At 40.6% G+C, this 27,994-nt stretch overlaps 2 protein-coding genes across 3 annotated transcripts; both read left to right on the top strand.

Moving 5' to 3' along the window:
- The first annotated feature begins 67 nt into the window (after window positions 1-67).
- Window positions 68-15,459, top strand: LOC104967625 (integrin beta-3-like). Its single transcript, XM_010797135.1, has 11 exons — window positions 68-178; window positions 2,739-2,900; window positions 3,056-3,151; window positions 3,659-3,748; window positions 4,231-4,365; window positions 5,509-5,953; window positions 9,054-9,276; window positions 9,359-9,459; window positions 10,023-10,142; window positions 13,781-13,947; window positions 14,558-15,459. The coding sequence occupies exons 1-11, from the start codon at window positions 68-70 to the stop codon at window positions 14,624-14,626; spliced, it is 1,719 nt and encodes a 572-aa protein (XP_010795437.1). The 3' UTR covers window positions 14,627-15,459.
- Window positions 15,460-16,608: 1,149 nt separating this feature from the next.
- On the top strand, window positions 16,609-27,914 carry LOC104967608 (serine/threonine-protein kinase tousled-like 2). 2 transcript variants are annotated; one of them, XM_010797113.1, is made up of 21 exons: window positions 16,609-17,211; window positions 18,523-18,617; window positions 19,952-20,023; window positions 20,485-20,557; window positions 20,975-21,012; window positions 21,207-21,299; window positions 22,114-22,221; window positions 23,171-23,263; window positions 23,692-23,802; window positions 24,017-24,153; window positions 24,245-24,397; window positions 24,557-24,623; window positions 24,784-24,881; window positions 24,988-25,069; window positions 25,233-25,324; window positions 25,424-25,513; window positions 25,845-26,014; window positions 26,154-26,292; window positions 26,468-26,579; window positions 26,669-26,776; window positions 26,948-27,914. In XM_010797113.1, the coding sequence occupies exons 2-21, from the start codon at window positions 18,525-18,527 to the stop codon at window positions 27,119-27,121; spliced, it is 2,103 nt and encodes a 700-aa protein (XP_010795415.1). In that variant the 5' UTR covers window positions 16,609-17,211; window positions 18,523-18,524; the 3' UTR covers window positions 27,122-27,914. The 2 variants fall into 2 exon arrangements, with proteins under 2 accessions (XP_010795415.1, XP_010795416.1); XM_010797114.1 differs by lacking the exon at window positions 21,207-21,299 and having other exon boundaries at window positions 16,610-17,211.
- The last annotated feature ends 80 nt before the right edge of the window (window positions 27,915-27,994 follow it).

The following is a 27,994-nucleotide window of genomic DNA, read 5'->3' as shown; positions in this document are numbered from 1 at the left end:
CATATTACATCACCGGGATCACTCTCGATTAGTTAAAGGCTCCATCTTTAGCTGCGTTGGGCAGGATATGGACATTAAATCCAGCAGTGAGTCAAACGCGGGCCCAGTCGGCATCTCCGAGGTCTGCGGTGCCTCACCCAAGCCAAAGGACACAGTGGAAGAGAATGGAAAAAGTCAGGTCATCGAGGGGAGAGAGATTACAAAGAGTGAGAATGAACTCAAATGTGATGTTTAACTTATGAGGCAGCACGTCTTTTATTGCACAGCTGTTACCCTCACCCCCGTCTCTCAGCTCCGATTGTGAGAAAAGTTTTACAAAGTCTCACTTCTGGTCATTTTTCTTTTGTTGGAATACTATTTTGACCGTAAACCTAAGGACGTTATTTGATTATTTTCTTTTTTTAGCGCCAACTATTCACAGTTTCGATCTTAAAAGCAGATGCACTGTTGTTCCATTTTTCCTTAGTGTTAGCTTGAGCTGTGATCTGTAACTTAAAGGTGGGGTAGGTAAGTTTGAGAAACCGGCTCGAGCTACACTTGTTGTTATATTCCATGGAATGCTCTTAACATCCTGATAGCAATGAATATCTGAAGGGCTTTGACAAAAAATCCATCACAAAAAGTTGTCTGTGGAAGCCGTGGCGCTGTAAAAAGCACGACCAATCATCTGAGCCAGCCCGGCTAAAGTAACTGGATGGCCTACCTGCCTGTCAGCCTTCCATCTGTGCACAAACTTATCTCATGCCCTCATTGGTCATGTGCGCGTTCGTGTGTGTTGGAGGAGGGGCTCTGTAAGGAAGTGGCAGATTTTCTCCGGTTGTGTATTTTCAAATTCTCCTAAATGACCTCCCCCACCTTTAAGCTTTTTGTAATTTGTAGAGAAATAAGCATTTATTCCTTCAATCACACGCACGCATATCTTCACAAATGATCAAGTTAAAGATCTTCAAGAGAATCCGCATTTTGCTTACAAGGCAGAGATTCAAATGAAAAAGACACTTGCAGAGGAGCCTACAGATTCTAGAGATGTTTACTCCAAACTTCAGATCTGCCATGAATAGGCTGCTAAATAGAAGCCTGTGCTTCATTCCAGCTCTCACTGGGAGCCAGATACGAGGCCAGCCAAGTCTTTGCCCACATCCTAACGCAGGAAACTTAAGTTGCGCTGACACTAAGCGCACAGAACGCACTGGAGCCCTCGTTGAGAAAGCCACATGTGTGAGCCTGTGCAGAGTAGCCAAGAGTGCAAGCTGTTGGCCAGCTGACGGCTGAATTCAGACATCATAATGATCCCTCCCAATTTAACAGTGCTACATGTGGGATTCATGTGTGAGGGTATTGAAATGCTGTTTCTTACGCATCCGTTTTTTTCCGCTATGCCCATTCCCACCCCGAAAAGAAGAAAGAGAGTTCAGTAGGGTTGAAAGAAAATCGATAAAAAACGTTTGACTGATGCAGCGAGGCCTCTCTGCAAATGTTTCTCACCTCGTTTGAGGAAAAAAATCTGCCTTTGGAAAGACTTTGTTGTTTTATTAGAATTCTGACCTAATGTGGAAAATATGTCACAGGTAAAAAAAAACCTTCTTCATAAAGAAAAGTGCAACAATGGTTGTTTTAGGAGTGGTCTCTGAAAGTCAGCTTCTCCTCAAATGAATAGTAATGTGTTCCAGAGGCTTACACAACCACTGCGAGTATATTTTTCGCAGTTTTTAACGCGTTGAAAACAGATTTGCAAAGCAGCAGTGCGTCCGGTCGGTCCATCTAACCCTTTTAAAGGCTTTCTATCTGAGCTCTCAGTGACAACACGTTGCTTGTTTTTCAGCTTGTCTGTATTATGATTGGCCTGACTTCTCGGTACTGTTGCATACAGGAAGCTCACTATCCCCGCCGGCGCTGTCTGCTTCGCACCTCTCACTTCTCACTGCTTGCTCCCAAAAACCACTCATCTGCTAAATGAGTTTCCTCCTGCTCCCGTCTGGTACGATGCTCCCTGGGACGCTGCTGCTGTTTAATTGGTCGGCCCCCCCTTCCCAAACAACCAAAGCTGTAAAGTAGTCAAACCCTTCAGTCAAGGTCAAGAGGGCAACCAGTGTGCAAGTGTATGCGTTTGAGAGATCTTAAAGGTCCCCTATCATACTGTTTTTCATCAATATATTATAGGTCTCAGATATATACAAAAGATGTCTCTGAAGTGTTTGGCTCCAAATACCAAACAGATCATGCAATGCAGCATCCCATAATCCCCTCTGTTTCAGCCCTGTTTCAAAAGTGCTGATTCTCTGTCTGTTACTTTAGATGAAAATAAGGAGCCCCTCCCCACGCCCCTCTGAGAGAGATTTGGTTACAAAGAACTCAATGGTGCTCTAGAGGAGATTCAGGTGATAAGGGGGGGGGTCACCTTGGTTGGTGATTGGCTAATGGTTACACAAGCCAAAAAAACGTTATGACATCATAAAGTGGCCAAAATCTGATCAGCTTATTTTCAGACAGGTTTTTATATAAATGGATCAGGAAAAAAAGTGAACGAATATTTTTTCCTGAAACGTTCACAATCTCTTAACGCAGAGGGGACACATATTTATGTATAAAAGTGGATATTGCATACTGTAATAGGTGACCTTTAAAGAGTTTTTCCTGCTTTAGATGAGGGCCGAAAAAAAGTAATTCCTCCTTCAAAAGCTCATTTAAATAATTTGACTTTCCTTCTTTTTGCTTGAACCTGGCTTAATGGGTTCCAGGAGCGGATCGGTTGGCGTCCCGGTGCTTCCCACCTTCTGATCTTCACCTCGGACGCTAAGACTCACATGGCTCTGGATGGTCGTCTGGCTGGAATCGTGCAGCCAAACGACGGGAAGTGCCACCTCAACTCTGACAATATGTACAGCATGTCTACCACCATGGTTAGTGTTAACCGTAAGTGTGTTTTTGGTGCGCAGACCTTAGACAGAAACAGAGTGAGAGAGAAACTGAGACAATGTCACCCCTTTGTTTAACGTATGAAAAGGAATATATTAGAGTTTATGTTTGCTAAACACACTGTCCGGTCTCTCCTCAGGATTACCCTTCTCTAGCTCTGATCACAGAAAAGACGTCGGAGAACAACATCAATCTCATCTTTGCCGTCACCAACCCTGTGGTTCCTCTGTACCAGGTCAGTAGCTCTGCATTCACACTGAGAACATCCAGGATTTTATTCTCTTCAAGTTCTGTTTAAAAGAGGAAATTAGGCCAATATTTGAAAACTGAAATTGAGAGGGTGACAAATCCAACACAGTAATCATGTAATCTTAAACACACTGTAGCTAAAGTCCTCCAAACCTCGCTGGTTTTAAACTGACATTCTTGGATCCTGCATTGGAAACTGAAAATGAATCCCTATGATACACTATTGAGCGCAGCAATATGCAAACTATTATTAAGAAATTCATAACAGGAGAAGAAATAGAGGACATGCATATCAAACTCCCATTGGCCATAAAGGAACACAAGTCAAGATGTTAAATAACATTGGGTATGCATCAGTTTTAAAGTGTAAGAATGAAAAAAAAAAAGACATCATACTATTACACCTTGTTTCTATTAATTAGTACATTCATTAATAGTTTCCCTGACTGTGTAGGATGACAACATTCTGTCTGTCTGTCTTTCTGTCTTGTAGAACTACAGTGAGCTGATTCCTGGCACCACAGTAGGAACACTGTCTAACGACTCGGGCAACGTTATTCAGCTCATTCTGAAAGCCTACGCTGTAAGTGTTATACACACACATTTCGACTAGACAGTGTTTCAGTGGATGACATGTGTTTGCTGACACACACCCACAGCCTCTGAGTCATACACACTGTCGAGCAAAAGTCTACAAAAAAATTCCACATACTGTAGGCCGAGGTGTGAAGCTGACCAAATGTGGGAGGTTACTGGCTGTTTTTCATTATCTATGTTTTATTTGAATTTATTATGTAGGGAACAAGTGAATTTGCTGACAAATGTAGCTTTAATAGTCATAGCTGTTAATTTGTGTAGAGATGTGCATACAAGCGTGTTTGCTAATGTGTGCACACTTAAATGAGTTTATTGGCTTACATGTAGTTGTAGAAGAAAATGGGATTTGGCTCCGCACAACCAAAATTGACACCTAACATGTGATTTTTGGCCACAGTGTGCTACCCTACATACTCATTCCTCCATGTGTATGTGTTTCCCGCTGTTGTTCTTCATTGCTGTTAACAGAAAATCCGGTCCAAGGTGGAGCTGGAGCTTCAAGGCGTCCCGGAGGAGCTGTCCCTGTCCTTCAATGCCACCTGTCTGAATGGAGAGCTCATCCCTGGCCTCAAATCCTGCTCTGGGCTCAAGATAGGGGATACGGTCAGTCCATACCCCGCCCTCCCTTTTTTTGGCCTATGACTCCTTAAGAGTGACTTTATTACCAGGAAAATGTTAGCTTGAAGGAAAGTTTGAAGGAGAACTTTGTTGTTTTACTAGCTGGGAAACGGTTGCATTCAAATGTAGTAGTACTGTCATCGTCGCTCTTTGTCACAGGAAATGTCTTGAAATGATGTAAACATCCTGTAACAAGGATAAGTAGGTTGCAGAGGTAAAAAGAAAATGATACTTTATTTTGTAAAATTCCCTAAAAAAAAATGATTTGCCAAATAAAATGGTTACGATAATGAAAGTTGTTATTAAAGAAAATGTGTTTGAAGTATGTTACATGTTAAATGGGTGGCTGCATTTACACAGGTTGGTAACAGTATTGTCAATTGTCCCGCCAATGTGTCTGGCTGTTATCATACAATTGCAGAAATAACATGTTCGTTTTTTCCATGTACTATTTTGCACCTTCTTCTTTCACCTCCCTTCTGGCTGTAGGATTTCCTGGTGGTGTTAAAAGCAGATGTTGGATAAACATGCATAAGGGCTGTTTTTGATTCCTAAATGATGTTTTTCCGTCCTTCTTCTGAACTTCTGCCATCTGCATTTAGAGCAAACTGTCTGCTTAAAGTATGCTTTTAGTTCCTTTTATTTAGCATTTTTTCTTCATCACAGCTTCTTTGGCTCTTTTCCTTGTTCTCTTCTCGCTCCAGGTGACATTTGTTGGCCTCCGTACATTTCTTCTCTCTGCCTAAGCCCCCTTATTTTTTCCATATATGGTTGTCTCTCCAGATGTAGTAACTTCTCCCCCTTTTGGACATTTACCAGATTTGGATACATCGCTGAATGAACAAATACTTTGACTTAACACACATGGAGGCCTTCCCTGTGTCAGGTCTTTGTGCAGTTTCCACAGAGAATGCCCACAATTTGAGCGGCAATTAAATGACCATTAACTGAACCATTTAAGTGCTGTTACATGTTAGGTAATCCACACCAGGTTGATACAGAAGAATGGCTTGTTTTACAAAGTGTGGATGCAGAAAATGTCATGAAAAATCTAATAAAGAGGGCTCTAAGCATGACTTTGACCCTAATCATGGATTATTTTAACTTGACTTCCGTCCTCTCCTCCAGGTGTCTTTCAGTGTTGAAGCTAGAGCTCGTGGTTGCCCCAAACAGAAGAAGAAGACCTTCATCATTAAGCCGGTGGGCTTCAAGGACTCTCTCTCCATCACCGTCAACTTTGAGTGCGACTGCAAGTGCCAGAACAAGGCACAGGCCAACAGCCCCAAATGCAACCATGGCAACGGCACCTTCGAGTGCGGCATCTGCCAGTGCCACCCGGGTCGATTGGGGCCGCACTGCGAGTGTGCCGAGGGGGACTATAACCCCACGGAGCAGGACCGCTGCAGCGGGCCCGCGGGCTCCGGAGGACCCCAGTCTGCCATCTGCAGTGGCCGGGGGGACTGTGTGTGCGGACAGTGTGTGTGTCACAACAGCGACTTTGGAAAGGTCTGGGGAAAGCTGTGTGAGTGTGACGACTTCAACTGCCTGCGCTACAAGGGGGATCTGTGCTCAGGTAAGATCCTGTTTTCTATCTACTGTAGGGGCCCGAGCATCTTAAACGAAATGAAAAGAGAAACAATGAGAGGATAATAGTTAATTGACAGAAATGTTATCAACAACTGCAACTTATGCTAAGGCAGAAGTGAAAAAAGCCCATCACAGTCATATCCAGGGGCGGACTGGGACTACAAATCAGCCCGGGACTCTCGACCGGCCCACTTCGGTACCGCCGGCCCACCTCGGTACTGCAAGTAAATACTGCTAGTAAATTGTCAAGGGGGGGAGGGGTGCTAGTGACTTATCTGACCGGCCCACCTCGGTACCGCAAGTAAAAGTAAATACCGCTAGTAAATTGTCGACGGGGGGCAGGGGGGGTCGGGGGTTGCTAGTGTCTTATCCGACCGACCCACATCGTCCGACCGGCCCGCTCCAGTACCGGCCCATAGGGATTCGTCCCGAATGTCCCGATGGCCAGTCCGCCACTGGTCATATCACAAACACCAGGGTGACATCTTCTGATGTCACGTTTTGTATGACCAGTCTAAAACCCAAAGATTGTAGAAACCATCAAATGGTCACAATGGAGAATCTGGAACAACTGAGTTCTGACTTTTCTCTTAATAAATGACTCACAAATTGTCTTCAAAAAGTAATTTGTTATTCAAAAATGGCAAAAGGGTCACGGCATCTCCAATATGATATGTGATTTGCTGCTTTCCCAAAATATTATACTATTCAGTTTTTACAGCACACAGCAAGCATATGGATACAATTAATAGACAAAGAAGGTTAAAATTGCTCACTGACTGTCTGTGGTAGAGTAATAGAGAATGAGAGTAGCCTGCTTTTGTTCTGAGAGTTGGCAGTCCCCCTCACCACACTGACTTGCCACCCACCTCATCTGGGGGGAATTACATACAAAAACAACCGTGCCTCCTGCCCAGGACATGGCTCCACTTATAATAAACATGATTTAGTTTGTTCACCCTGTGTGCGTGTGTTCAGGTTGTATGTTTTTGTCAGCCGAGCCGTGCTTTTGTACCATGGAGTTCAGCAGGATTCATTCACAGAGAACACTTTTTAAGTTTAACGGTGGCTCACTTCAGAGTTGACTCACTTTTCTGTGGGAATGAGTTTGTTTTTGATACTTGTTAAGAGCTTTAACTCAGAGCCTCAAGATCCTCCATGTTTTAAGAGACATTATGTCAGCAAGAAGTCATAACAAATCATACTCTGAAGATGTTTGTAATAAGTATTTTAATAGCGATTCTTCAAGTGAGATTAGCTGTGTTAAGTAGGGGTTAGACAATGCATAGCATGCTGTCCGTCTCTTCCCAATGGTACGGTAGTTTATTTGCTTTCATTACTGACAGCTAGAGGTTATCTCTTTCTTATCTTTTGCAATAAACTATACTAGGAATAGTCCATCATTTTGGGGAATACACTCATTTGCTTTCTTACTGAGTATTAGATTACAAGATCCTCCTTTGTCAGTTTAAAAAAAGCTACAGAGAGCAACCGGTTAGCTTATATTAGCATAGACTAACAGACGAGGGTAACAGGGAAGGGTTCCGATTTTAGTTTGATGGAAAGTGGCATTAGTCTTCTCATCTAAACCTCAAAAGAATTCAAAACAACTGCTAATATAAAGTATAGAATAAGCAGGAAGAAAATTAGAGATCATGGAGGCAAAATAAGTGCTCTTCTTTATTGTGGCATTTCCTTTTAGTAACGTATAAGTTGTTATATATGTTTTGCTAAGGGTATGTCATAATTCAGCTTTAAAAATTGCATTAGGCCACGTTTTGGCACAGACTGCCTCAAACTTCAATACGTCATCAGTTATCATGTATCACTTACCCCCCTTTCGCTGCTCTCACTCAGAAATGTTTTGGCTGTATTCCCCAAAGCCCGCAGATTAACATGAAAATACCTTTGTGCTTACACTTTGGCATGTGTGGTGTAATGGGGCTAAAAATAAACCCATGTTTGGTCAGGAAAGGGCTAAGTGGGGGAGAATTGGAATTGTTCTGTGTGTAAAACATGGTCTGCTGTTGTCTTGAAATACCTTTTTCAGTGTGAGGACCATAGTTTTCTTTGCTCCCCCCACAGAAAGGTCTAATTAAAAGCCAGTGGTCCTTTGGTCGAGTGGTAATGACAGATCCACTGACCCAAGAAGCTTCCTGTCTCATTGTTTATCTGAACATTGTTTTGCAGCGATATACCACAATGTTTTCTGCATTGTCACTCTCTTGCATGCACACATCACACGTACATGAACAACAGCAAACCAATGTGCCTAAATGTACTCACATACACACCGACACTGAATCATGCAGCTCAAAATAAAAGCTTTCCAGACACCACAGACACACAATCACTTTAACAGTTGTAGGAACACAAGCTACAACTTCTGCTTTTCCATTGTTTTGGATCACAATTCAAGAGATACAATACTTATGAAGCTATGAAATGTCCTAGCAAGACAAAACACTGATTATTAATGAATCAAATTTAACATGGAGGTAAACGCGTTGTTCTTTTATTTCCCTTTGTTGTAAAACCTGGTTCTGTGTCTGTAAAGAGAGGGACCAAGTCATTTCTCAAAGTTAAGACTTGTCATCGCAGCGGGAAAATACTGAAAATGACACAGCTTGTGGTAAATATATTCATGAGTCTTTGTGGTACCACGTCCAGTCATTACCAACTCATTCTGACCATCAGACATTGTTCCAGCTCACATAACTTTATTTTAGATACTAGAGGAACAACATTTCCCAAAGGTGTCCTGTTGTGACAGGCTGTGCTCCGGGGAGATATGAACTCAATGGTTTATAACATGGAATGATAAAGTCATAAAAACAAGCTTATCAAAATAGTTGTTTAAAACAAATGATGCACAACAGCTGAAATTACAGACATGCCATCCTCTTCTTTCCTCCCTCTTTCACAACTCCAACCACACCCCTGTTTTTGTACTACTTCTATTGATAGATTATTTTATTTAATTGCTTCCTCTTTTGCTATTTTACTCCAAATAGCACGTGTTGAAATTGTAGTTGTATTGGTAAACAATGTTTTAGAATCTCCTCCAACCTTTTTTCCCCTGACAGGCCATGGCGTCTGTAACTGTGGTTTCTGCCAGTGTGACCCAGACTGGCAGGGTGAGAACTGTAACTGCTCCAGACGTACTGACACCTGTATGTCCAACGTGGGCTTGCTGTGCAATGGGAGGGGTCACTGTGAGTGTGGGGCCTGTGAGTGCACCCAGCCAGGGGCCTACGGGGCCACGTGTGACAAGTGCCCCACCTGCCCCGACGCCTGCACCATGAAGAAGTGAGTCTGCACACATATATCATAATCAGTATTCTAAAAAGTGATTTGAAATGATGACCTGATGTTTGTTTCCTTCTTAAAGGGAGTGTGTGGAGTGCAAACACTTTAAGAGGGGCAAGCTGTTCGACGACAACACCTGCTCTCGAATCTGCAAGGATGAGATTGTGCTTGTGGATGAAATAGGTGAGAAAATGTTATAACTGTTGCTAATAGATAGATGGATAGGTACTTTATTGATCCCAATTTGGGAAATGTTTGCGTTGCAGCAGCATAAAACAAGGCAATGTACATGAGAGAAATTAAGACACAAGAAATAAACAGTCCAAAATATTTCTGAAATAGAATAGCATTAAAAAGTTTTTTTAAATAATGAGATCTTAGAAGCAAAAACCCTGAATGTGTAGAATTGAGCAACAATGCTATTGATTTTGAATGAAAGTGGCCATGTATAAGAGGAAGAATGATTGATTTCTTATTTTTTTTAAACACAGCATCCCGATTTGAATGTAGTCCAAATAAACGCCATTATATAAGAAATGAAATCGATATAACAGAAAAAGCTTCTTAAACAATTCTATGATTAAAGATATGTGAAATGAAAAGGGAGTTTATTAAAGTTGCTCCATGTTACATCTAACAAATATCAATGTGTTTTGCAGCTTTCTTAAGATGTTGAGGTATCTGTTACACCGAAAGTGCCTTTACCAATTGTTATACTTGAATTTTTTTCTTGAATGTTCATGCAGTGCTCCATGATACAAATGCTGTGAACTGCACTTACAAAGATGAGGATGACTGTGTGGAGCGTTTCCAGTACTATGAGGACTCCAGCGGCAAGTCCATCTTGTTTGTCGTCAAAGAGCCAGGTAAGAGATGAACATACTACACACAAACCTCTACACAAAACACAAAGTTAGCAACAAACTGGTGAAGAATGTGGAGGAGTTAAAAGATTACGCGGCAGATATTTGGTAAGGACCAGAACAAGCGCTTAAAGAAGAGAATATTCAACGTTATGCAATCCTGTCTACGGTCGAACGGGTTTAGTCGAGTTGTTTCTTAACTAAACAGGAAGACAGAAGTGCTTCTGTTCTCCCAGATAACAGCGTTCCCCAGTTACCAGGTCAATTTAAAGTTATTTTTAGTCATGTTGCCCAATTCCCATTAGCCAAAATAGGGGGCAGTTGAACTGTGGAAACCAAAGTGGTTGGTAGTTGCTCCTCTTTGTGGAAAACTGAAAGCAACCTGATTGCCTTTAAGACATTTTTTGCCAAAACAGCACTTTGAAGCGCTTGGGGAGGTTGGTAAGTAAGTGTGAAAGCGATGAGGGAAGCACAATGGAAGAAATGACTGTTCAGATAAAAAGGATTGAATCTACAACCACAAAAGCATCTCCATTCAGCCAAACAAGCACACTTGCCTTCACAATCAGTGTTTTTTTCTCCACCCAAGTACAAGTTGTCACTTCCCTGCGGCCTGCCCTTCATCTGCTTGTAAAGCGGCCAAATAGAAAGAGTGTGGGGAGGTAAGAAAGCCTTTAATGACCACCAGTGCCCGCAAAGAAAGTCTGCCCCTAGGTCTGCCTTTAATGAATGTGTGTGTTTAATTAAGGCGCAACTGGAGAGCAGAGAAGTACACCAACATTTGCCTTGAACACAGGGAACCCCGCCGTGTCAAAGAGGGTCGTTAACAGCTGCCCTGCTCCTCTAGGAACCCGCTGATTCGGCATGTTCTTCCAGAAGGAACGCATGAGAATAAGAGAGGAAACTAAGCAAGCAAAAGAAAGGGAGAGAGAACATTTTAGAAAGGAAACATGTAGGTGTGTAACAAAGGAGAACAGAGGCAAAGAGGATAAGATGGAAACCAGGCGCTTAAAAGGTGGCTAGCAATTTTTTACATATTTTGAAGTTGATAATTAAAAAATAGTCTAAAAGCACCAACCTGACTTTTACATATACGCCATAATGAATCGGGCGATAGGATCCAAAGGGCAGTAAATAGAAGGAAGTAATGGGGAGAGGAAGAGGAGAAACGCTTTGAAGACGGCAGTAAAAGTTCACCCTGGTTGCCCCACTATGTTACCCAACACTACGATGCACATTTGTATGTGCTGTCCCACACACAGAGAAATGGTCAGAGGAAGAAGTACTCAGATCCTTTACTTAAGTAAAAGCAGAAACACTATGGTCTTAAAATACTCCATTACAAGTAAAAGTCCTGATTTCAAAATGTTAATTGAGTAAAAGTACAAAAGTATTAGCAGGAAAATGTACTTCAAGTACAAAACGTAAAAGTACTGATTCTGCAAATAGCCCCTTTCAGAATAGTATAGAGTACAAAGGATTTATCAGCTAAATGCACTGAAGTATCAGAAGAAAAATAACCAGTAGGCAAATTGGTCTTTCACAGAATTGTATTATTTTAGAATATTATTTTACCCTGTTTTTTCACGAGTATTTTAAAGTTTGTCAGCGTGGAGCAAATTGGAGAGACGTTGCTAAATACTGGGTTTATAAGTAGTATAGTAGTGCATTATATCAAATAAGTATATTATGTATTTAAATATCCCTGGCCATGTTATGAGTGATAAATAAATGTAGTGAGTAAAAAGTATAAAGTAGTATAACATGGTGATACTTTAGTTAAGTATTTTTTTGACTAAATTGTACTAATTTACTTGATTAAAGTAATTAGTTACATTCCACCACTGCAAATAGTCCCATACAGTAAACAGACATACATCCAGTCTGACAAACAAAGGATGCTCACACATATGGACCAGGTGGCTCTCATCACTAGTGGCTAGAAGTGTGAAGGCAAGACATTTTTGTAATGAAGAAACTCAATTGCTGCCAGACTTCAGTTCATACTTCATGGAACCATGAACACAAATAAAATATTTATATTCACTACAAAGTGCGCAACAAACAAAAGGATAGCAGCTTTGGTGAAAAGCTTTTATTCACTATAAATAAGATGACTACTGTGACAGAAGCCACTTTCAGCGACAAACCCACAGAGATGAATCCCCCCTCTTAGCTCCACACAGCTTAATAGCAACTGTCAGCTAATTCCGCTAATTGTTTTGGTTTTCCTGCCCACAACTTAACTGGTTTGGTTCACTCTCACTGCTTAAGTGTCTTTTTTGGTAACAACACGCATCTGTTGTTTGTAAAGATCATTGTAGGCACAGGAGATGGGCAAAGTCAGTGGCTAGCTGGTATGAATATTTCAAGTGTTGGTTGGGGCATATTATAGAATAAATGACCACTGTTAGCTAAAAAGTAAGACATATCAATTTAAAAGTGACAATATGTCAGTGTTTTGTATTTACAGCTTGTTTCCACTGCCCCCAAGTGCCCAATAAAACAAACTGTTATTGCAGTTCAGAAGTTTTTTAGGTTTAAGGGCTTATGAAGCTTTGTGAAGAGCGTAATGCTGCTAATCTGCTTCATCTGGGAATAAAACATACTAAACTAACTGGTTCCAAGTAAGAGCCATTTGCATTGTCGATAATGAATACAGCTTGAAAACAGGCAAAACCCAATCAGTGAACTATTTAGATTGTTCATGTGACTTCCTCTCAAACAACTATTTAGACTAGAAGTTGTAGGCATCAAATAAAGAATGATTCAGCAGTACATTGCCTCAAAGTGCTCTCATTAATTATCTCCATTAATTCGGAAACATGTTTGTTGGTTCATTTCGGAGAAAGTTTCCCAGAACATCTAATGATGGAAAATAAGTCTCACGTTAGAGGGAGAGTTATTCCAGACATCTTTTGTACAGCCTGCATGAAACTCTTCAAATCAAATTCGTCCTTAGTTTTGCCAGATCATAAAGAGGGAAGGGACGTTTGTGGCCTGGATGTGTGAGGTTACTATTTCCCCATCAGCCCATCCTCCTTAAAGGTCCCATTGATCTAATCTTGCATCACTCGACAGATAATATCGTTAATAAAAGCCTTCATGCTAGAAGAAAACCTGCAACCATTAGGTGATTGACAGAAAATTCATTGGCAACTATAAATAGTTAGTCATTTTTCATGCCAAAATGTATGGAATCTGTGTTATCAGCCTCTCAAAAATGGAGAATCAGTGCTTTTCTCTTTATTATATTATAATAAAGTGAATATAAATATATTTATATATGGTCAGATTGAACAATAACATTTAAAAAAAATCTCCTTGGATTTCGAGAAACTGGGATGGACCCCATTTTCTGACACGTTCTTACAAAGCGATTATAAATCAAGAAGGTAATGAGCATATTTATTTATAATGAAATGACTAGGATGACAAGTGTCAAGTGAATATTCTCAGGATTTAAAAGCACACTTTTAACCTGAAAAAACAGCATTTAGCAGAGGAACATTAGCAACATCATCTAGTGCCATGACAGGATGGAAATCATTATCACCTCCTCTGGACTGCCTCCTGGCTAATCGTCTCCTGTGTCCCCTTCTCATTATTATTTTAAATATATTTTTCTTCCCTTAATTCAGAGTGCCCCAAGGGTCCAGACATTTTAGTGGTGCTTCTGTCGGTGGCAGGAGCTATCTTGTTCCTCGGCTTGGCGGCTCTACTCATCTGGAAACTGCTGGTCACCATTCACGACAGACGGGAGTTTGCAAAATTTGAGGAAGAACGCGCTCATGCCAAGTGGGACACGGTCAGTAAATGTAGCACGTGGTGACATGTGTGTGTATATTCTTTATTAGGCTCTTTGTTTAAAACTTAGATTAATGAAAGGTATAGTCAAGGTTCATTTAGATGTAAATAAAAAAGATACATTAAACAACACTAAATTATCTTCTTTCCTTGGATTAATTATTTTAGCGTGACATGGCACACACTAATGCAATCATGACTGTACCTTTAACACAGACACTAACACATAAAAGGCCACACACGCAGTCTCTCTGATTCGTTTTCTGAAGATGTTTTTTATTATTTTTGGGGCATGCTGTTCCTCCCAGCAGAACAAAAGCCAGCGGAAGGGCTGGGTTAAAATTAGGTAACGCTAATTATCCTTTACTGGTAACACTAACAGGCCTCTAAAACACACCTAAATCCCAAAGAACCTGAAACCACCAAGAAACAGTGTAATTCTAAGGTGCTCACTAAGTAACTGAAATGAAAACGTTACACTTTTCTTTCTCTTCTGCATTTCCCTTGGTTTCCTTTTTTCAAATGTGCCTAGAATACTAAACCATAAGAATTAACTTGTTTGTTCTGAAACTCAGTTTAATTGATGTCTTCTTTGTGTATTTGCCCAACAGGGACACAATCCTCTCTACAAAGGAGCCACATCTACCTTTACAAACATTACATACAGAGGAAAAGACTGATGCTACTGAACTCAACACGGATGAAGAATAATGGACTTTTATCATTTTTTTTGGGAAGGCAGCGAATCATGTGCAGGCCTCTACTGTCACAAGTCAATAATTAATAATTATTTGTGTTTGTAAATATGTATAAATGATTTCTGAGGACACATTTTTATCAGGGATTTGTCATAAACAGCCACCTATACTACACTGATAAATGAGATAATGCTTTGATTTTTTTGGGTCGACAAAGAACTCTTGTGTTGTGCAGGTTTTAACTAAATCACAAAAATATATTTACATACTTACACCCACACATAGTATCCTGCCATTTGCAGCAAATATTTTCATTTGCCTATATATTGAGATAAACATGGTGCCCCAAAGTTTGGAAAATGTTTTTTTAACTTGAATGTCTCTTTAATCAGCAATATTCTGGATCATTTACAAAAGTACATTGGATGGCTTTCCATTACATCTGGTGAAAAGTAGTTTTAAAAGGAAAACATTAGCGAAAAGATCTGTAGATTATTCTTAATATCTGGCTCAGAGGGAGATAAAACCACAACTACAGTATGTACATGACTGGATACCACTGAGGTTTAGTGGAAAATACTTTTTTAAAGTGACACGTCAGCTGATCCTTGAAACCAGTGGAAGAACAAAAGGGCAGATAATAATCTAAAAAAACTTCTGATCATAACTTTGGATTTCCCATTCGTCCCATCAGTGGAACGATGGCAACATTTCAATGGTCTTTAATTCAGTCAAGCCATGCTGGAGATATTATGTGGTCTGCACAGTAAACTTTTAATTGTCTGAAAACTGGTGCAGTTTCTTGTTTTCACTGAGAGATTAGGGTTTTCACCCATGTGTATCATGACATTTTTATTTTAGTATTATAAGTAGTATCATTACTTTTGATAGAAAAAATGTACACTGTTGTAAATTATTGAAGTTTTTAAGTTGTTTGTACAACAACTACTTATTTTCACTCCACGTCTTGTTTTTAACTAATTTCCCCAAGAATACCACAATGACAGACAACCAGAGTTTCTTCTCATTCACATTTTCTTTAGAGTCTGCAGAGTTGCCTGTGATAATCTTTTATCAAGCCCTGTCAATATTTCACTCAATGTTCTGCCTCATGATTTGTTCAACAATCCGCATATACACAGGATGCACATAGACATCAATCAACCGGCTAAAATAATTAATACATGAGAAGAAAGGTTGTGGTTTAACAAAGATGATTGAATTTTAGACCAAATGAAATTATTCCAAATGATGCATTACAGGGTTTTACAAGAGCCAAAGCTAGATTATAAACACTTTTAATACAGTTAGAGGACTACATTTTTGTGCTGCCTCCCTGCTACACTGACCTACACTAGAGTACGCCGGGCGTTTTGCAGTGCTCTGCTGCCATCTCCTGGATTTACACGCATAACTATAACTTTGGTGCTTGTCTGTTATATAGGTAATACAATCCAATATACAAACTGAACTATCCAAGATGAATTATACACCGTACACGGAGCAGTATACAAATTAGGTAAATTGGGTTGAGTTATAGGTGCTGCGAGGCGTGCGTAAAATGGCACAGGCAGCGACTCCCTCCGTTTGGAGACGCACTGATCCTGCTGCTGTGTGTTGGCAAAAACAACATATATCTAAGGCACTACGCATACGCTAGAGTTGATGGCAAAAAAGACGAACAAACTCTGAATTATATTTAGTGACATAGCTGTTTGTGGCGTTTTCTCTCCCTTGGGTTGTTTATGGACGAGGGCCGGTGCATAAATGTGTTGGAAAAGCTTCGTATTTAGATGTTGTCCTTGGGAACATTATATAAAATAACAAAAAAAATCATCAGGGAGTGGCACGTCCTCTTATTTGGCGTGATTAGTCTCGTGAAACATCATTACATTTCAGGCTAGTGCTAAAAGTTGACATATAAATCCGAAATGTGTCAAAACCTGGGACTGTTGGGGCCCCTGGAGCTCTGGGGCCCTGAACAGTGCCCATTGGATAACCAGCCTTGCCTACCATATGCTGCATGTTTGTTCTCACCAGCAGTTACATTATCTGTTAAACAAGCGCACGGAAAGCATCACATGAAGCTCTCCCTGGAGCCCTGTACGGTGTTACTGCAGGGGGTAAGGATTTTTAATTAACATTTCAAGGATGGACTCTAACAAGGTGGCCGAACTTCTCCCTGTATAACGTTACATCGCGGGATAATGACAATAGAAAGACCGAGTGAAGCAGATATGTGACAACACTTGCCAAGAAGCTTCAGAGCGTTGACAGCTCCAGGTTTGCCCGTGCGAGGGCACCAAGACGGACGAGGAAACCCCGAGGATCAGGGCCTCCTGTCCGGATGACACCGGCGGGAGCCAGCCACACCGCTCTCCTTAGCTAGCATTAGCTTAGCTGACTAATGTCTTCACTGAATGAGAAAGAACTATAAATGGATAACTCAATCCGGACAACTTTATTTGAGATGCATGGGAAGTGTTAAGGAGTTTGCTGTCACCGGATGGACGGACAACATCCTCTCTAGGGCTGTGAGTGACTGAAAACTGCGAGAGCTTCTCCAGGTGAGACTTGCAGCTAATGTTAGCTCGCTAGATAACTTAACGCTAGCCAGTTTAGATGACATGTCATGTAGCCTTAGCTATCAATGATTTAGTATAACCAGTTAGCCTAACTGCTTTTACCAAAACAAAACTTTTAATTGATTCCTAGTATGCGACAGTGCATGGCCGCTTTCCGTTCTTAAAATGTTCGCAAAATTTTCATAAGCATAATAGCATTTGACGTTAACTTGCTAAGTCAACGTCTTCTTGTCTGTCAATTACTGAGAGATTTTCCATCTACTGTCCTCGTTAAATAAAGTTAATTAGAGTTGAACGTAGTTCTTTTTCATAAAAGTTGAAATGAAGCTTCATATTATTGTCTATTTTGTAATACAAATTGGCAGGCTTGTAAGGAAAAATGTGCTCTCTTATGTTAAATTCCTTGGCACAACTATAATGTTTATATTGTATGGTTGTCTCTTCTGTTTTAAGTGACAGTCATAATGATAAAATGATGAATCCATCGCTAGTTGATGGATTCCCTGACAGGGAAGAGTTCCCATATGGCAAAGGGAAGTCGTGCCCTGCCATATGGTTCTTTAATATGGTTTAATATGGTCATAAGATAATCATATTAAAGATTATTTTAGGTAATTTTGCTTTAATGTCTCCCTGAATTTAAATTAGGAATATTATGACAGTGGGGAATTACCCTCCTCAATCAGTATTTTCCACTCGCTTGCTTTTATGGTTTGTCATTTTGAATATCCACCTTACCTTACACATAATTTAAACCTTTTAACATGCCGGAGTTTTGCAGATACAACTAGTGAAAAAGCAAACTTCACTTGAAAGAATATACCTTCATGGCCCACACTTACCAGAATCTGGCAGAATTAGTTTTCACCTTCTTTGCCAGGGCTAAGTTATCTCAAAAGTTAACCATAAAGCACCTATCATAACAGTTCAAAGTTCTGCTGGGTGTCAACCTTGACTGTTAGCTCAAGTTATTTCACAAGTTCTTTAATGAAGGACCTCAAATCACATTTGCCGTTGTGCTTTCTTCCTCAGAACAAAATTGAACTTATTTAATTTAAAATTGGTTTCTTAGCAAAGGTAGGAAGCTCTAAAAACAAGTTTGCTTTGGGTCTTTATTTTATCACTGTCTCACTTGGATGTCCAAATATTTTTTGATCCAACCTAGTCCCGGGCTTCCATGAACTCAGGATTGACTAGATTGTTGGGTTCCTGCTGTTTTAACTTGTTTGACAATAACCCAACATAGCTACTCCACCTAACCTCCATTTCCATGCATTGTGTCTCTCTTTTTAGGCATGATGGAAGGACTTCACAGCCAGGCATTAGGTCTGGACCCACGCAGGCAGGAACTGCTTGAGGCTCGCTTCACTGGACTTGGTGTGGCAAAGGTTAGCATCTCTTTATAGTATTATATTTGTTTGATGCTCAAAATTATCGGCTGGGCAAAGTACTGATTGTAAATGCAGATGTAATGCTTTAAATACAATGTAATAGGAGATGACTGTTACTTGTTGTTGATATATTTAAATGAGGGTTCCTTCTTATCCCTGCCAAAAAAGACAGCTACAAAAGAGTAGCTCCTATGCACACATCCCACAATCCCACTGTTGTTTGTGTTGCAAACATGAGCAGTCAGTCAGCTCTCTTCTGTTAGTCCTCCAGTTTAGAAGAGCTTGGAAGTCTTCTCTATGTCCAGTGTTGAATGATGCTCTGTGTTCAGGAGTTTACCTCAGTGGCATGATCCTGTCTCCCTGAGCGAAAGCTAAACAACACAAGCTCTGTCTTGGCTGACATGGGAGCTGGCCAGCAGCTCTTTGTTTCAGTGGAGATTAGTGACACTGAAATGGCACCGCAGCTGAATCTCACAGCATCGGCGGCGTGCTATGCTGCAACCCTGCTGCTGAACTGTGTATTACTGTGTGGGTGTGCATTTGACAAAATGGCAACCCCTGAGAAAGCAATCGCTATCACTCCTGCTCTGGCCTGTGTGCTCTGAAATGCATTGCTAGGCCTGCTCATTATCTTAGTAAAATGTCAATGATTTAGGATGTTAGCATGCGTACTTCAGTACATTTCCATGGCACTATGATGAACATGTGTAGTATCCACATTAGGAGAAGGAAATCTGAACCTGTCTTGGCGGTTTTCTGTGACCTTGTGCAGCAGAATGACAGCTGGCCTGCACCACTGTGCCTGCTGTTTCTTCTCATTCTCTTCAATCTGTGCAGCTGGCCATTAGTGGTATGCATGCATGACACCAACTGAAGTGGATGTAAACTCAAGACTTGCAGATTTACAGGGGAATGTATATTTTACGCCCATTGTAGCATCCTTGCTTAGAAGCTTAGCATAGTGACAGCAATGTTAAAACTATAACTGTTCGATGAATGTGTTGCATTTCCTTACAAAATCGAATCTGATGAAATTTGTGTTACGATTGTAAACACACCCAAAAAGGTGAGTCACATTATAGGTGAGGCAGTTAGTATAATAATTTGTCAGATAGGAAGGATGTGTGGAAATCTTTACTTTGATTTGTCAGTTAACCTACATGAGAATTTCAGCAAACCTCATGGGATGCCACCTAGAAATGGTCATTTAACAATATCTTATGTCCAGTTTCCTAACAACGATCTGCTCACCAGAGCGTCACATGAATAATCAATCAGGTCTAATGTGTGTGTGTGTGTGTGTGTGTGTGTGTGTGTGTTCTGTTTTCCAGAGTTCAGCCAACAGTGAATCATCCAACCAGTCACTGTGCAGCGCAGGATCACTCAGTGACAGGGAGCTAGAGGTGGGTTGGGGAAAGATTCAATCAAAATGACATGTGACTGTGCACTTATCTGCAAGTCATTTGACCTTCTCCACACTTCCTGGGATAATGTATTGTGTATGCAGGGGTGGATGCTAACAATTGGCTACAGTGCAGTGTGTGTGATTCATCTGTTAACTACTCCCACTTACTCATGGAAAAAAGAAGGTGAGGTATTCATTTGGAAAAGAACTGGAAAACACTTTGGATACATCAGCAGGCTTTTAACACATCAGAATGGTTTTATGTATCATAAGGGCCAAAGACACCATACATAAACACCCTAAAGCAATACATTAAACTCTTTTGGCACTGAAAATAATTAGTAATTCATCTTATTGAATTGTGGTCAAATGTTTCCATTTAGCAAGCCAAGAGTAAAATGATGACAGTATAACTTAAAGGTGCCAGGCTTAATGTTGGCACTTTTCTGCTCGTGTTAGACACCAGAGAAGAAGTCCAATGACCAGAGAAGAAGGAAGAGAAAAGGAGACATCTATGACAACAACAGCCAGGGTAAGACCATCCTACTTATTAACAGATCTCCAAAAGTGTGCTTTCCCAACAGAAACAACTCACATTGTTACACTTTCATCAATTTGCTATTTTCTTCTTGGAACTAAATATTTATTTTTGCAAATTTGGAAAAAATGTAAATACACAATCTTGTATGCAAATGCTATTCAATGATGTATTAAAGGTAGTCATCAAGGGAATTTCATTAGGATCAATGTAGATGTTTTATCTTGTTCTTTATTGATTTTAATATTGTTGTTATGTTTTCTGTAAAGCACTTTGGGCTGCTTTGTGCATGAAAGGTGCCATACAAATAACGTTTATTATTATTATTATTATTTCCCAAAAATGCTTTAAAACATACAGGAATCATAACTTTTTCTTGCTTCTTATACATATTCTGTTGTTTTTTTGCAGGAAAAGGGAGAGGACAAAAAATAAGTGACTATTTTGAGGTGAGTACTCAGTCCTGTTGATTTTGCATTCAGGTCACTTTGCTGTGCATCGATCGTTGCCTCTCAAACTTTCCTGTGATGTCCTCAACCTCACTCTCCAGCTGTGCCAATACTTGTCCTTCATCCCATTCTTCCTAAATAACAACGCTGTCTTCTTCCTTTCTGTCCGTGTTCACCCTCTGCCCGGGGTCCAGTTTGCCTGTAGCAGCGGCTCTGGCACCAGTCCGGCGCGGGGTGTCCCCCTGCTGGTGCGCTCCTCTCCACAGCACTCACTGTCTAACCCTCTGGTGAGCACCAGCAGCCATCTCCATAGCGCTCTACTGCTTCAGCACTCTTTCCTCTCTTGGTTTACTGTCTATAGCCAGTGTCAAATTCATCTGCTGTTTGATCTTTGTCCATTTTCTCCCAGTATCGGTATCCTCTTGGATAGAGTTGGCGGGGCATGAATCGCTCAGATTTTGTTTTGTTATACCAAAGTCTAATCCATTTAATAGACATGCTTTTTGTTTATCTCGATACATTCAGCCAGTGGAAGTGATCAGACATTCCTTTACCCAGGGCATTTTTTAAGATTTAGTTTCCCCTAGTTTTACTTTAAATTAAAATCAGGGGTTCGTGTTTTCAGGTGTTTAAATGTGTGTTTGACACAATGAGCTGGTATGTAAGGCAGGAAGCTGTACAGGAGAACAATGTATATATTTATGTTTCATGCGCTTTTGAGTTTGGAGTAATTGTTGAAGAGGATGTAATCATTCAACTTGGATCCTGACCGATTTCATTAATTCCTCATCACAAATACAAAACTTTGGTCACTACTTACATTTAAACAGCCTTTAAAAATACTTGGCAAAAGAGTGATAGGAGCCAAATTGCTTTTCTTTATCTATTTTTAATGTATTGGAATGTAGCATAATTACTTGATAATTTTGACATGTGAAGTTTAAACACTCTCCCCTTCTATCAGCTACACTTTTAATTATTTTTCTTTGTATCCCTTACAGCTATTTTATAATCTCCCGATGCTGTCTTCATTATATAAACGTTGTGTTAAACCCCCCGTGTCTGCCTACCTTTCTGTTTCTCTGTCTCTCTGGAATACAGTTCCAGCAGGGCAGTCCTTCGTCCACAGGCTCGGCCCACACAGACTCTTCATCGTGCTGCTCGGTGAAGACAGCCCCCTCACGCTCCTTCTCACACAAAGCCATCCAGGTAACTGACTGACGGACCCCAACTTAACACCAACTTTTATCATTTCACAAGTATATTCTCATTTTGTATTTTGATAGCACTTTGCTTTGGTTATGATGAATGGTGGTTGCCTTTTAAATCTGGCTCTACCTTTTTACATTTTACTTCTTACATGAACCGGTGAATTTGTCCTTCAGCTGTTTGAGAGAGATCATTTGTAGATATTCGTAGATATGATACAACCTCATACCTAACTTTTTAGAATCAAAAGAATTGGAAACAAAAAAAGAGACAAAATGTAAGTGCAAAAATTGAAAATGTAAAAGGTGCTGAAACCCACACGTTGTCATCTGAGTAAATTACTTAATTTAACTTCTATTTAACCAGATAAAAAACATTAAGGATAACATATGTTTTACTCTATGGTTTTACTATGGTGATATGTCCAAGAAGCCAGCAAAGCCATCTTGATCACTTTATGAAAATCAAATGACATTTTTTTAAAAAATTTTAAATTTTTATTTTTTATATATATAAAGGTATACCTCCAAAGCATGAACAGAATAGATTGAGTGAATAAGACACACAAGAAAGACATGTCCAAATCACAATGTATTGGAGCAGTTGGTGACTAGTTTTAGTCTATCCTGCTGGTCACTCCAGGTCCAATGGCAATAATAAAGCTGACACCAGTCTGAGTCCGCACATGTGGCACTTTTAAGCCTGGAGAGTTATTAGAGCTAAGATTATAGGTATTTTGTGCAACAAAAAAAAACAACAACTATGAAATCAGATCCAAACTTGTTGACCTGATTTAAAGTCAATATTTGTAATACCCGTCTAATACTTACAACAGCTAATTTCAAAGTGATGGTGTATTTTCTTACTGAATGACCCAAGGGATGTCTTCATAATTTGATTGGGACAAGATGGTTATTGTTGTCTTGTTGTTGTCTTCGCCCTTCTCCAGTCAGATCTGACGCTTCTGAAACTGACCGCACTGGAGAAGAACAAGAACTCTGATCTGGAGAAGAAAGAGGGGAGGATAGACGACCTGCTGAGGGTAAGATAAGGAAATCTGTCTCAAACTTTCATGGGCTAAACTTATTCTGGAGCAATTGGAACATCTGAAAGAGTAGTTATCATTTTATTCCTGACCAAATCTTCTGCTGAAATGCCACAATTTAACAACTAATAATGATTAACACCACAGTCAAGGATGTCTAAATAAAAAGCTATTCTCAATTGTCCTTGATAATCACCTCACAATCCAGAAAAACGTGTTGTCACATGTCACAACAGCTCGGGTACTACACCTCCTTGCTAACTTTCAAATGCCATTGTTGCTCAAATCAAATCTGGTGGAAATGTCAGCAAATCATCTGACACTCTGAGAGTTGTTGCATCCTGTCACTTTGAGAGCAAAACAGCCTTGATATCTTGTTTGTAATAAGAGACAAAATGTCACAGTGATTATGTGTGTTTGGGCAGGCTAACTGTGACCTGAGGCGACAGGTGGACGAGCAGCAGAAGATGCTGGAGCGCTACAAAGAACGGCTCAACAAGTGTGTGACAATGAGCAAAAAGCTCATGATCGAGAAGGTGGGTGCGCATATGCATTTTCACAAATATGTTAACTTGAAGGAAACAGCTTTGTTACCTTGTTAAAGGGTTAAGTTATTCAACAAATGGAAACCAATTTTGTCCAAAATAAGTACCAAAGAAAATATATATAAGCCTTTGGGCTCTGTTGAATATTTTTGGTTGTTTACATCGTCCGAAATGAGCCATTTTAAAGTGATATTCTTTTTCGTAGTCAAAGCAGGAGAAGATGGCTTGCAGGGACAAGAGCATGCAGGACCGTCTGCGTCTGGGCCATTTCACCACGGTGCGGCACGGAGCCTCCTTCACCGAGCAGTGGACCGATGGATTTGCTTTCCAGAACCTCATCAAGTCAGCATGCAGATAGGCACTCACATGTTTGCATGCTATCCACACTGCATGCCAGAGTGTTCACACTACATTGTTCTTGCATGTTTTATAGGCAGCAGGAGCGAGTGAACTCTCAGCGGGAGGACATCGAGAGGCAGAGGAAGCTGCTGGGGAAAAGGAAACCTCCCTCCATGGCTCAGACGCCTCCACCCAGCCTGGAACCGAACAAACGGAAAAGTAGGAATAACGGCCAGGAGAGTGAAGCGTAAGATTCTTTTCTTTTCCTTTTCCCATTTACCAACTTTTGAATCAGACTTGTGAAAGGCCTTAACAGGACAGCTTTGTGTTTCATTGTTTTTAACTTTAAAGTAGGTTATTTGCTGTCCTGGTTATCAACACTTGGTTTCCATTTTATTCCACACAGGTTGTCACTGGCTGAATATCATGAGCAAGAGGAGATTTTCAAACTACGAATTGGCCATCTAAAAAAGGTACCAGTCACCACTTAAAGCAGCTTTGTTTTGATTGTTTCTGGGATCTTTTTGTTGGACCTCTTGCTACATTAATAAACTAGAGATAAATTACAACTTCTACCTTTTCCTGTTTATGGAGGGTTGTGGTCGATGATAGATTTGGTGTGGTTGTTTGCAGGAAGAAGCGGAGATCCAGACTGAGCTGGAACAGTTGGAGCGAGTGAGAAACGTGCACATCCGGGAGCTGAAGAGAATCCTTAACGAGGACAACTCGCAGTACGTTTCATATCTGTTAAACATATGTAGCACAAGTTCTTCAGTGTGCTTTCATCCCATAGAAACACATTTCCCAACAAGTTTTTAAGCAGGTATTTTTCTGCAGATTTAAAGACCAGCCCACGCTGAATGACCGATATCTGCTATTACATTTACTTGGAAGAGGTGGCTTTAGTGAAGTATTCAAGGTGAGCACCACTTACATTCTTTAACAGACCAGATTATAATCTTTTTAACTCGTTTGGTCTTTTTGAATAATGAAAGTGAGATGATGGAGTTAGACTTGCAACGCCATACAGTGTTGAATGCAACTATCTTGTAGGCTTCTGATCTTGTGTAATGTTTTTGCAGGCTTTCGATATGACAGAGCAAAGGTATGTGGCCATTAAAGTCCATCAACTCAACAAGAACTGGAGGGAGGAGAAGAAGCAAAACTACCACAAGTGAGTCTGAAGCTCCATTTCATTTGCCTTCTCTTCCTTTCTGAATGCTGTTATTTGTGAGCTTTTACAAAAATGACTAAATGTTTTATGTCTTTTCAGACACGCCTGTAGAGAATACAGAATCCACAAAGAACTTGACCACCCGAGAATCGTCAAACTCTACGACTATTTCTCACTCGACACAGGCTCGTAAGTTCATATTGCTATGTTAAATTCCTAAAGGTGTGCAAATATACCAAGTGTGTCACATAAGTGCTTCACATATATATACATATATTGTTAAAAGGAAATTCTTTTAAGCAACTATAATATATATGTTTTAGAATGAAATGTATCAAATGAAAATAGGAAATGGGTTTTCTGGATAGATGTCTCTGCTGAATCTGCACGTCCTTTATAACACGTTTCAACTCATTTGTTTTTATTTCCAAAACGAATGATATGCTCCATTACCGCTGCTTGTGTAAATAACTACTTAGCTACCAAGTTTGACGAATGATCCGTTGGATTCCCTCTGCAGGTTCTGCACAGTGCTGGAGTACTGCGAAGGCAATGACCTGGACTTCTACTTGAAGCAGAATAAGCTGATGCCTGAGAAGGAGGGCCGCTCTGTCGTCATGCAGATCGTCAACGCCCTCAAGTACCTCAACCAGATCCGCCCGCCAATCATCCACTACGACCTCAAGCCCGGTATACTCACCGTTTTGATTTATTATATTGTCATTATGAAAAGGTAACCTAATGGCACAAGAAAGATGTTGTAAATAAGAGATTTTTGCACATAGGTGTAAGCATTTTATTGTTGTTTACTATTCTGTTCTGTTCTTAGGGAACATCCTGTTAGTGAATGGCACAGCCTGTGGAGAGATCAAGATCACTGACTTCGGCCTGTCTAAGGTCATGGATGATGACTGCTACAACTCTGCAGATGGCATGGAGCTGACGTCTCAGGGAGCCGGGACCTACTGGTACATAGACACATTTCCCTGCATTTAGTAACCAAGCAACAAGTATGGCTTCACGGTAGAGGCGCAGAATGAAATGTTGCTAATGATTTCACTTCACCTCTTGGTTCAGAAAAGCTGTGCAGACAGAAGTTTTTCACGTTTTCAATCTCGTATGTTGTGATCTTGTGTCTCACAGGTACCTGCCTCCCGAGTGCTTTGTCGTGGGGAAGGAGCCCCCCAAAATATCCAACAAGGTGGATGTTTGGTCCCTAGGGGTCATCTTCTACCAGAGCCTATACGGACGCAAGGTAATCACAAACCTGCATTCTTCAACAGGGATTTTTTTAATCTCACAACTAAACGGTCTGCTAACTGTCCCCCTGATCTCCTTTTCCAGCCTTTCGGTCATAACCAGTCGCAGCAGGATATTCTTCAAGAAAACACAATATTAAAAGCCACTGAGGTGCAGTTCCCCCCCAAACCTGTGGTGACCACAGAAGCAAAGGTGAGGTGCTCACTTCTTTTACCTTTATACATTCAAACAGTATCATTTAATCAGGTTTAAAGGTCCATTAAAACCATATGTTTCCTCTTGAATGTGACATTTTTCTATCTATCCTAATAAAGAGACAGTGCAACTAAGTTTAGAACGTATTCCACATCTTTCCCTTCATAGGCCTTCATCCGACGTTGCCTGGCTTATCGCAAGGAGGACCGTGTGGATGTGCTGCAGTTAGCCAGCGACCCCTTCCTGATGCCACACATTAGAAAAGCCCTGGCCAGCAGCACCCCTCAGGCCCCCCCCCTGCCCTCCACCTCCGGCTGCTACAGCAGCAGTGCCTCCAACTGAAGCAAGCTGAAACAAACCCAGTGAGGACAAAGCCACACAGAGACGTTACACTCTTGATGCATCTCCTCTTTGCCCTCTTGATTGTGAGAGGGCAAAGAGCATGATGGGATGTAAGATGTAAAAGTGTAAATGGAACCAAAATAATGGATGATGTGGTAGTAAGTTTACCCACCACCATCATACAAGTGCTGAAACTGAAGGGCCAGTCTGTGGCTGTGGGCTCAGTGGAACCCAAAGATTTGCCTATATGCATGCACTAACACAAACGTTGGTTCATTTCAAGGGGCTTTTACACGATGAATAGTAAAAGCACCCGGACAATTGCACAACTGACAGGCTGAGAAGCTTGGAAAATTGCCTGTACTCTGGAGGATTTAGAAGAAAAATAATTATGAAATGTTATCCCATTCTGCTTGAAATCTATCATAAGTGATCAGCTACAAATATATATATCCCTATAGGTTGGAACCTGGGACTTTAAGGAACGACTGAGCGAAGTCAAAAGCCGCCTGCCTTATGGCAATGACACCATGACAGGTTCATAAATTAAATGACACAGGAGAGTGCTGATTCTGGGCAGAGTAACTGGGTTTGACCTATTTAAATATTTTACTGGATAACTGGAAGTCAGCTTATTATTTTTAATTGAGTCCATATTTTTCCATGAAAGACTAAATGACCCCCTGTAATGTTTGTGTTAGGCTTACAGGGGGGCTGACTATGAGTGAGTGTTGTGATGAGAGTTCAACAGAAATAATTATGAAACCATTAAAAACACATTTGGTTAACTCTGTGGTGTCTTAACCTTGATTTGGGGAAATAATGCACATGTATTGTAGTTAAGAGTACACTGCTGTGTTTTCTATCTGTGTT

The sequence above is a fragment of the Notothenia coriiceps genome, unplaced genomic scaffold (assembly GCF_000735185.1).
Source record: "Notothenia coriiceps isolate Sejong01 unplaced genomic scaffold, NC01 NC01_scaffold00037483, whole genome shotgun sequence".
Classification (NCBI taxonomy): Eukaryota; Metazoa; Chordata; class Actinopteri; order Perciformes; family Nototheniidae; genus Notothenia; species Notothenia coriiceps.
This window is presented reverse-complemented; position numbering and strand designations above follow the sequence as displayed.

What these genes read in the sequence shown, in the direction of transcription:
- LOC104967608 (XM_010797113.1), top strand. Translation starts at nt 18,525, where the DNA reads ATGATGGAAGGACTTCACAGCCAGGCATTAGGTCTGGACCCACGCAGG. An exon ending in AAAAGCTCATGATCGAGAAG is followed by an intron (nt 23,803 to 24,016) that starts GTGGGTGCGCAT and finishes TCTTTTTCGTAG; the next exon opens with TCAAAGCAGGAGAAGATGGC. An exon ending in AGAGCCTATACGGACGCAAG is followed by an intron (nt 26,580 to 26,668) that starts GTAATCACAAAC and finishes CTCCTTTTCCAG; the next exon opens with CCTTTCGGTCATAACCAGTC.
- LOC104967625 (XM_010797135.1), top strand. Translation starts at nt 68, where the DNA reads ATGGACATTAAATCCAGCAGTGAGTCAAACGCGGGCCCAGTCGGCATC. An exon ending in GGCTCAAGATAGGGGATACG is followed by an intron (nt 4,366 to 5,508) that starts GTCAGTCCATAC and finishes CCTCTCCTCCAG; the next exon opens with GTGTCTTTCAGTGTTGAAGC. An exon ending in CTCATGCCAAGTGGGACACG is followed by an intron (nt 13,948 to 14,557) that starts GTCAGTAAATGT and finishes TTTGCCCAACAG; the next exon opens with GGACACAATCCTCTCTACAA.